The sequence below is a fragment of the Heterocephalus glaber genome, unplaced genomic scaffold, assembly GCF_053883595.1.
Source record: "Heterocephalus glaber isolate CG9 unplaced genomic scaffold, H.glaber_assembly_v1.0 deba00000594, whole genome shotgun sequence".
In the NCBI taxonomy this organism is placed as follows: domain Eukaryota; kingdom Metazoa; phylum Chordata; class Mammalia; order Rodentia; family Bathyergidae; genus Heterocephalus; species Heterocephalus glaber.
Genome location: NW_028258151.1, coordinates 11,321,873 through 11,330,827, shown reverse-complemented (window position 1 = coordinate 11,330,827; position 8,955 = coordinate 11,321,873). Strand labels below are relative to the sequence as shown.

At 41.0% G+C, this 8,955-nt stretch overlaps 1 protein-coding gene across 11 annotated transcripts in view; it reads left to right on the top strand.

Moving 5' to 3' along the window:
• Window positions 1–460: 460 nt before the first annotated feature.
• The window catches only part of Slc35d2 (solute carrier family 35 member D2), a 152,575-nt gene continuing 144,080 nt past the window's right edge, over window positions 461–8,955 (top strand). For 4 of the 11 annotated variants that reach the window (XR_015448836.1, XR_015448835.1, XM_021259397.2 and 1 more), the window contains exons 1-2: window positions 463–691; window positions 6,901–6,934. Coding sequence is in view for 6 of the 11 variants with exons in the window: in XM_021259397.2 (XP_021115056.1) it covers window positions 570–691; window positions 6,901–6,934 (156 nt within the window). In the remaining 5 variants the exon portion in view is untranslated. Of the gene's footprint in view, window positions 692–6,900; window positions 6,935–8,955 lie in introns of all 11 variants that reach the window. The other 7 variants (XR_015448837.1, XR_015448839.1, XR_015448838.1 and 4 more) reach the window with 4 other exon arrangements.

Sequence of the window (8,955 nt, the reverse complement as noted above, 5' to 3'; positions counted from 1 at the left end):
TGGGAGGATTAACTTCAAAGGGGCGCCAAGGGAACTTTTGGGCAGTGGTGGAAATGTTCTATGTTGTGATTTGAGCTATTATTACTATATATGCATTTATTAAAACTCATAACAGCCGGGCCCAGCGGAATACGGTGGTGCTCGCCTGTAATCTGGTCACTCTGGGAGGCTGACGCAAGAGAATCGCAAGTTTGAGCCCAGCACAGAGACCCTGTTTCAAAAAACCCCAAACTTTATACTCCTAAGATTTCATTTCATTGTCTGTAAACTATACATTAAAGAAAGTATTAAAGGAGAAGAGACAGAGGGAGCAAAACAAAACCTGCGGCTTGTGTGGAGTCCAAGGCAGGTAGGGTTCCTCCCCTACCCACTCCCTCTACAACCCGCTGAGTCCGGAGTCAGCAGGCGGTGCCTGGATCCCCGGGGTGAAGTCCAGATAGGCGGGCGGGCTGGGCTCACGAGTCGCCTTTCCTGTTCCTGCGGCGCTCTCTTCCCGGCCGGGAAGGGGACGGGCCAGGGCAGGGACGGGACGGGGGTGGGCAGCGCGCGGGGGCAGAGCGGACCTGATCATGACCCCCGCGGGCGCCGAGCGGCTGCCCTCCCGCGCCGCCCGGCTGCTATCCGCGCTGTTCTATGGCGCCTGTTCCCTGTTCCTCGTGCTTCTCAACAAGGCGCTGCTGACCACCTACGGGTGAGGCCGGCCGGGTGAGGCGGGCTGGGGCTGGGGCCGGGGCCGGGTGGGTGCCGGGGACTAGGACTCCACTGTGGGTCAGGAACGTGAGTCACAGCCTGACAGGGTCGCTGTTGCGGGGCTGGGCTTGTAGAGCCACAGTCACATGCTCTCCTGTGCCCGCCGCTGAGCAGGAGGAGGGATCCATCCAGGGTGGATCTTAGAGCTAGCGATTTTGATTCAGATCTACAGGTTCCACAACCAGATGAGCTTTGAGTCCCTAATCTGTTTGTGTTGCTCGACCATTCGTTCCTGGATAACCACCATGTCCAGGGAAAACAATAAATTTGTATGATGCCAGGGTTTTTGTTCAATTTTTATTTTTATTAGTACATGTTCGCAGTACATAATGATTACAGTCATTGTGGGGAGGTGGTACATGTACAAAACACATCTTCATTTTTATGCCTCTTTCCCCTTCCCTTCTCAATCCATTCCTCTCCTGGTGATGCAGGGTGTTTGGGGATTAGTGAGAAGTAAACCTGCAAACTCATGCTTCCTTGAACCTCTTTGTAAGAACTAGAAAATCCTGTTTAATTCTGCTGGTGCCCCAGCAGTCTCAAGAACTGTGGGTTTAAACCCACTCCCGGAAGTTAATAAGTCTGCCTCTTGAGACTGGACATGTAATCACCAAGTTCCTCAGTCAGGGAAAGTGGGTGATTGTAAGCCTGTGTGCGAGCTGTCAGTGTGAGGGCTCTGAGGTGGAGTCTGTACTAAGGAACACCTCCCAGGTTTCTCTTAGTCTGATGAAACCCTGGCAAGCTCCTCAGATAAAGCTGGGTCTCTGTCCCACTGCACAGGAGCTTCCTGAAGTGGGACTGGGTCCTTCTAGTCCTCCTGCTCGTGCTCTGTCCACACCCTGGCTTTTCTGATCCCTCTGTCTCCTGAGCTCCTGGTAACCAAGGTCATGAGGTCCTCGTGGTCTTTTCCACATGGACTCTGTCAGCTTTCCCTAACTGCAGGCTCCATGTTCTGATCATCTGTCTGGATCCTGTCTGATCCAGTCTGCTCTCCTATGCCCTCTGTATCTGTGATGCAGGATGTCTGTCCCCAGCCCCACTCTGCCCCTCCTTCCCCGAGTGGCTTCCCTGGCCCCTATGGGCGCTGTTTCCTCTCTGTTTAGCTTGCTCAGGCCACCTGCCAGCTTACTGCCACACTGGGCAGCTCCCAGTGTCTTGAGTGCAAATCCACATGTGGCTGACTGGTTTGACTTTGACCTTGCCAGACTCTCCTTCCCAAATGCCTACTGCTTCTCTCCTCTCTGGAATGACTGGCACTTTCTCCTTTCTCCTGGAGCCTCTGGTGTCTTCCTCCATTCCCTCCTCCAGTCCTTTACTGAGAAAATAGAAAATAGAAACCATCAACTGGGGCGCTTCCATCTCCTTCCTGCTGAAATGAAGGTGCGAGGCCCACTCCTCTGGCTCCTTCCATTCTGCTCTCTTTTGCACCTGCAGCTTCCTTGTCTGCAGCCTGAGGACATGCTGCTTTCCTCTCTTCAGAGTCGGTCTCCACTTCCTTATATTCAGTCTATAGGAGTTCAGTTCAAAGACTGGAGAGAGGGGAGGCAGGAGGATCATTTGAGGCCAGTTGTTCAGGGACAGTCTGGACAACATAGTGAGACCCTGTCTCAAAAGAGAAAAAAAAACTAAAAAGTTATTTCCATGCAGAAATATACAAAGAAGACAATAATTATCCATACTCCCCCTACTTAGAATCAAATTATTTTTCAGTTCTGGGGATTGAACCCAGGAATTCTTACTGACCTACATCCCCATCCTTTTTTTTTTTTTTAACTGTGTATTGTTTTATTGGTACATTTTAGGTATGCAATATAATGACATCCCTGGAGATATGCACCTTTACATACTCTCTTGGTTCTTATTTTCCCCCTTCCCCTGCCCTCCCTTCAACCCCTCCATCCTCCCTATTTACAAAGACTTTGTTTCCTTTTTTTCATTTTCTCATATTAATTCCATTCCCTTCTTTCCTTTCCCCTACCCCTCCCACTTTCCCATCCATTTTTTATTTGTGTCATAAGACAGGATCTCACTAAGTCACCAAGGTGAAGTTGTGATCTTGCCTCAGCCTCCCAGAGCACTGGGATTACAGGCATGTGCCCAGCTACAGTCTTGAAATGTCTATTCACCTTTTTAAAAGAAAAGTCTTTTTGTTGTGATTGTTACAAAGAATTCAAACAAGAGAAATATTAGGTTGAAATTTAAAAATTTTTATATAATTGACACTAACCAACAGTTTCAGACATCTTTTTGAGATGGAAGGATGAATATGTGGATACATAGATGGAGACATAGATACATAGGTTGAATTTCTTTTTATAAAAATGGATCATTTTATAGATATTACTTATTTTCTCATTTACTTCTTAATGGTTTTCTTTAACCCAAAAATTAATTGGAGAGAGTGGGGGAAATATTTAATTATTTAGCTATTTTGAGGATTACTTATACCTCTCCCCTACTTTTTATTATGAGATGTTTCAATGATACTGAAAAATTGAAGCCAGGCATGATGGCGCATGCCTGTAAACCCAGCACTCTGGAGGCTGAGGCAGGAGAATCAAAAGTTTGAGCCCTGCCTCAGCAACTTAGTGATTCAGAGAGAAACAGTCTCAAAGTAAACAAACAAATAAATAAAAATTTAAAAGGGTTTGGGATGTAGTTCAGTGCAAAGGCCCTGGATTCAATCCCCAGTACCATCACCACCATTTAAAAAAAAAGGAAAACAGAGTACCCATCTACCCAACACTGAAATGAAATAATTGTTCACATTTTGTTATTTTTCTCCCTCTCCTACCAACCATTGAAAGAAAGTTGCACATGTCACAATATATGAATACTATCTCCGAAATACTTCACCTTTCCTGACACATGGACATTCTCCTGTATTGTACCATCTTCCCTCTTAACAAATTTAATAACCTGCTAAAATAAACTAATCCCTAATCTATAATGTCCCCAAGATGTTTTTGTGCTTTTTTGAATCAAAATTGAATCAAGGCTCATACAATGCACATAGTTATATCTTTTAAAATTGTTTTAATCTAGAGAGGTTTCCCCTCCCACCTTTTCCCTATTCTGGTGATTATATGAAAAGCCATGGGCCAGTTGTTTTGTGAATCATTTAGGTTATAGAATAGATGGTTTGTATTTTGAAGTCTCCAGTAATTTATTTTCCTCTATTCTTGGATTGAAAGTTTGATTAAAAGGCTTGAGTTCACTCAGTTCAGGCACTTTTGGTAAGAGTGCTTTACAGCCGGCACTGTGGACTTCATGTTATATCCTGTTGGGGACCCAAGTTGACTTATGTAGTGAAATTTCACTTTAACTGAATTCAAAGGAGAAAAGAGAAGCTGATGTTCAAATCAAAGAACTGTTGAGTTTTAAATGTAATCATCCCTGGCACCTGTGAGGGATAGGCTCCAGGTTCCCTGACATCTCCCAAATCCACAAATCCCTTACAGGAAACATGGCAATCTTTACATATAACCTCTCACACTCCCTTCAAAGAATCTCTAAAGTACTCATGGTACTTGATGCAATGTAAATACTGTGTAAAATAGTTGTTACCCAATATTATTTATGACAAGAAGAAGGTCTGTACGTGTTCATTACAGATGCAGGCTTTTCCCCCAATATTTGATCTGTAATTGGTTGAATCCATGGATGAAGGAGTCAAGATTTGAAGGGCAGCTGTATATATTGCTTCACTACAAGGGTTAATGTTTCTAAACTATCTCTTTCAGGTTAAAAGGTCATAGAAGACATTAAGAAGTTACAGCCATTCGGTTTATTTTGAACCCATGTTTTAGTTTTTGATATTCATAGCCTGTCAGCCTTGGGAAACAACACCTACTTGGTCTTTCCTAGATTTGCCTGCTGCCCGCCCTGGCTTATCTGACAGAATAGCTGCTGGAGTTGAACCCATCCCTGCTTGACTGGGCTCTGGGTTTCAATGAGTATAGTACTTGTGGCTCTTTCCCTGTGGTGTCTTAGGCTGGAGCTCATTCATTCCTCTGTGTCTCTCCTTGCTGGGTCCCACTATTAGGCAGGGTTTGCTTGGGTGTTAAGTGGCTCTGTTGTTACTGTTGTTGAGTGTCCTTTAATAGATTTTCCTGTAATGTTGTGCTTTTAGATCTGAAGATTCAGTTTTTTCCCCTTCTGTCAGGAAGAGGAATTTGGCTTTTATCTTTGACTCCTCCTCTTGACTTTTTCATGCTAGGCCTAGAATTAGCCCTCTGCAGTGCTGTCAGGCCATCTTCCGAGTCCACTCTTCTTTCAGAGTCTGCTTATCCTGTGTGTACTCTGCTTACCTTGGATGGGGGCAACTCCATTTTCAGCCACAGCCCTTTAGTGCCTAGTGCCACTAAAGGTATTTATTCATGTGGCAGTTATGTTGTTTCTGACCCTCAATGAGTTTCTGAGACCTGAGTACACTCTTTTCATCTCCTTTGACCTTTTTTAAAATTAGGAAATCTTTCTTCTCCATGCATTGTATGTCTTCTAGGCTGGCTCTCTGTGGGATCTGTTGTTATTGTCTTACTCTTTGCCTACACTGTTGTTGACTTGTTTTTGTCCCCTGCTACAGATTATACTCTCTGAGATGCCTAGGAAGGGTGCTGGAGAGCGTTCTTGGGCATGGAGAGAAGGGGGAAGAGGGCTTGGTCTGAGCTCGGGTTATGACAAAGACTGACCCAGAGGCTCTGGAGATTGGGTGGCTCTACAGAGTTGTCTTTAATGGGGTGAGGGGCCCTGGCCTTTATACCCTGTGTAGACTGGCGATTGGAATGCAGTCTGCTCTGGGGTTGGGGGCTGGGGTTGGGGTGCTGCTGTCAGGCCACTTTCAGCCCCATCTGGGGAATGAATGGTTCTGTCTGGAAAGGGGGATATAGGGGGAACCAAGCAGCATCCATTAGAGTTACTTATTTATTTGTTTTTTGACAAGGTCTTGTGTTTAGGCTGACTTAAACACCCAGTGTAGCTGGCCTTGAAGGGGCTTTGAACTCATGGCAATCCTCCTGCCTCAGCCTCTCAAGTGCTAAGATTATGAGATTAGAGGCATGCACCACCATGCCCAGCTACAGTTAGTTTTATTCTCATGGTGGTACTGTGCAACCATTCAGTCTATTTTCTCCAGTTTTTTCTTTATTCTTTTCTTACCCTAGCTGAGATAGATATGTTTCCCCTTTAATATACTGATCGAGGGCAGACTTTTTTGGTGATATTTTAATATTTTCAGCAGTCCAAGAGAATGAGTCTGAGTATGGATGAATGGGGTGAGGTGATGGGCCATCCTTTTCAGTATGGTGTGAGGTAGGGATTAGGATCTACATTTAAATTACTTGGTGCCATATTTACTGCTCTCAGTGTCATCTTTGTCATAAATCCAGTGTCCATATATGTGTGTATCTGACCCTATCTCTTTTTTGTTCTTTTGTCCTATTGGACTGTCATTGTGCACATACCACATAGTTTCATTTATTGTAACTAAATCTTGACATCTAGAGTCATTTCTCCAACTTTACTGTTTTTCAAGATTAGTTTAGGTGACATATGCCTTTCGATTCAGTGTTCAGTTTCTGTCCATATGTGTACTGATATTTCTTTGACTCTATAAATTAGTTTCAGGATAATGGACCTCATTATGACATTGAATTTCTAACCCATAACCTATATTTAGGTCTTTTTCAGTTTTTTAAAAAATACCAAATTATAGTTTTCTATATAGAGGTTTTCTTGTATTTAGTGTCCTTTTTAAAGTTATATTTATTAACATTAATAACATCTTCAGATTCTTTGTTTTTTCTGTATATACAATCCTGTTGTCTGTTTTTCCCCACAAAAGGCAAAAGACAGTTACCAAATTTAGTAATCAATGATCAGTTTTAAAAAATGAAAAAGATATGAACAAATAAAAAGTTAAGGAATTTGATGTTGTTTCCATTATCTAAGCCTTTTTGTTTTGTTTTGTTTTGTTTTGGTACCAGGGATCGAACTCAGGACCTTGGGTTTTTGAGGCAGGTGCCAGAACCACTGAGCTAAATCCCTGGCCCTATCTAAGCCTTTTTAATAACTTTTGTCATTATGTCTTTTATACTATCTTCAATTTTTTATATGTTGCTAAACTAATTTGTTATTCCATGTCCTTTATAGCTTCCCTTCACCAATTGTTCTTGGAATTGGACAGGTAAGTAAAAAAAATAAAGCATCCATGTGCATAATTGTATTTTAAGTACTTTTGTTGATGATTGTGGTTTACAATGATATTTAGCTGGCAAGGGATCAGAGATCACAGTGTTTCTGGTAATACAACATGAAACATTGGTATGCATTTTATATCATTCTGCAATTTAGGAACAATATTTTAAGTTTGTATTTGAGTGCAATTACTCTATCCCAAGGGGCCAGAAGACTAAGCCTCTGTGTAACAAATGAGTGAGCTGGGGGCTGGAGGGACAGGAGAATTCTGGTCCCACTGAATTGTGGACAGGATACATAGGTTAAGCCACTGTGCTGATAAGAAAAGTGTTAGAGTGATGAGGGGTGACCCATTTTTCCCTTATTTCACCCCCCTTCCCTGGCCAGAAGTTTTTCAAAAGAATGAGGGAATTTGAATTTTTACATCAAATCTCCAAATTCCTAAATCCTGGCACCTGATTCACATTTTTATAAATTTCTCTATGGGACAATCAAAACATGTTTACAAAACACGTTTGTAATTTTTGCTTATAAGTACAAGAGTGAGTTTGGATAAACTTTCAAATTAAAGCCATTTGGCTCTCTCTGAAATTTCCCATTAATATTAATTTGTGGTTTGTTTATTCTTTTTTTTTTTTTTTTGGTACTGGGGATTGAACTCTCGACCTTGTGCTTGTGAAGCAGGCGCTGGAACCACTGAGCTAAATCCCCGGCCGACTTGTTTATTCTTTTGGTCACATGTTGATGATTTCCAGTAAGCAAACAGTTATTATCAAAACTTTTCTGTTGCTGTTTTGACTTTTCTTTGATTATAGGGAGAAAAACTTAAAATTATAAAAATTATAATTGTTTACTAAATTTTAAATTGTGAATCTGGAAAAGTCTATCATATATACGAGTAAACATTATTCTTGTTTGATGTTTTGTTAAAATTCTTTGCAACATTACTTTAGGAGAAAAATTTTAACAAGAAAAGAGTATATTATATTAAAAACACATCTTTATGTTTTAACGTAAAAATATGTGGAAAAACACATTAATATGCCCTTGGAAATCCCCAAATCAAAAAAATTTTGTTTTCTAACCCACTGGCTTATATTCAGTTAATTATAAGCCTTTCTGATTTGGAACTGGGTTTACCAGAAAGAGACTCATTAGACCCAATTTAAAAGTCTGAATTATACTTATTTTAATTAAGTGTTAGTATATTTCTTCAAGAAATATAAAGTAAGACAAAAATACAAAGTCCAATTATAATTCAGGAAGGACTTGAATAATATGAGCATGTAATAAATATTTGTAAACTCATTAAGATCAAGATTTAGAATTATAGCCAAATTGTTTTTCTGGTGTGAGAAACTGAAAGTGTAAATGAGGACCAAAATGTGTAATAGATAATGTGAAATAGGAAGAAAAGGTTCAAAGGGAAAAGGGAAGTGTGGGGGGGGGTGGAAAGGAAAGAAGGGAAAGAAAAAAATATGAGAAAAGAAGGAAAAAACAGAAGCAAAGTTTTTGTAAATAGGGAGGGGTGGAGGGGTGGAAGGGGAATGGGGAAAAACAACCAAGATATATCATGTACAGGTACAAATTCTCAATGATGAATGTGATCATAATATATGTATACCTAAAATGTACCAATAAACTTAGTAAATAAAAAAAGATTTAGAATTGTATTCATGGTGAAGTAGCTCGTAAAATTTTGCATGCTAATATGAAGAAAACTGTAAAATTTGCTTAAGAAGATGATACTGAGTTTATTTCAAAATAATAATACAGAGTATTTTTAATATACTTAGTGTATTTTAGATTTCTTTTTTTTCTGAGACAGAGTCTTGCTAGGTAGTTCAGGCTGGCCTTGAACTCACTCTGTAGCCCAGGCTGGCTTTGAATTATGGCAGTATTTCTACTTCAGCCTCCCAAGTGCTGAGATTACAGGCCTGCACTACCACACCCAGTCTTTTTTTTTTTTTTTGGTACCGGGGATCAAACCCAGTCTTATATTCCAGATTT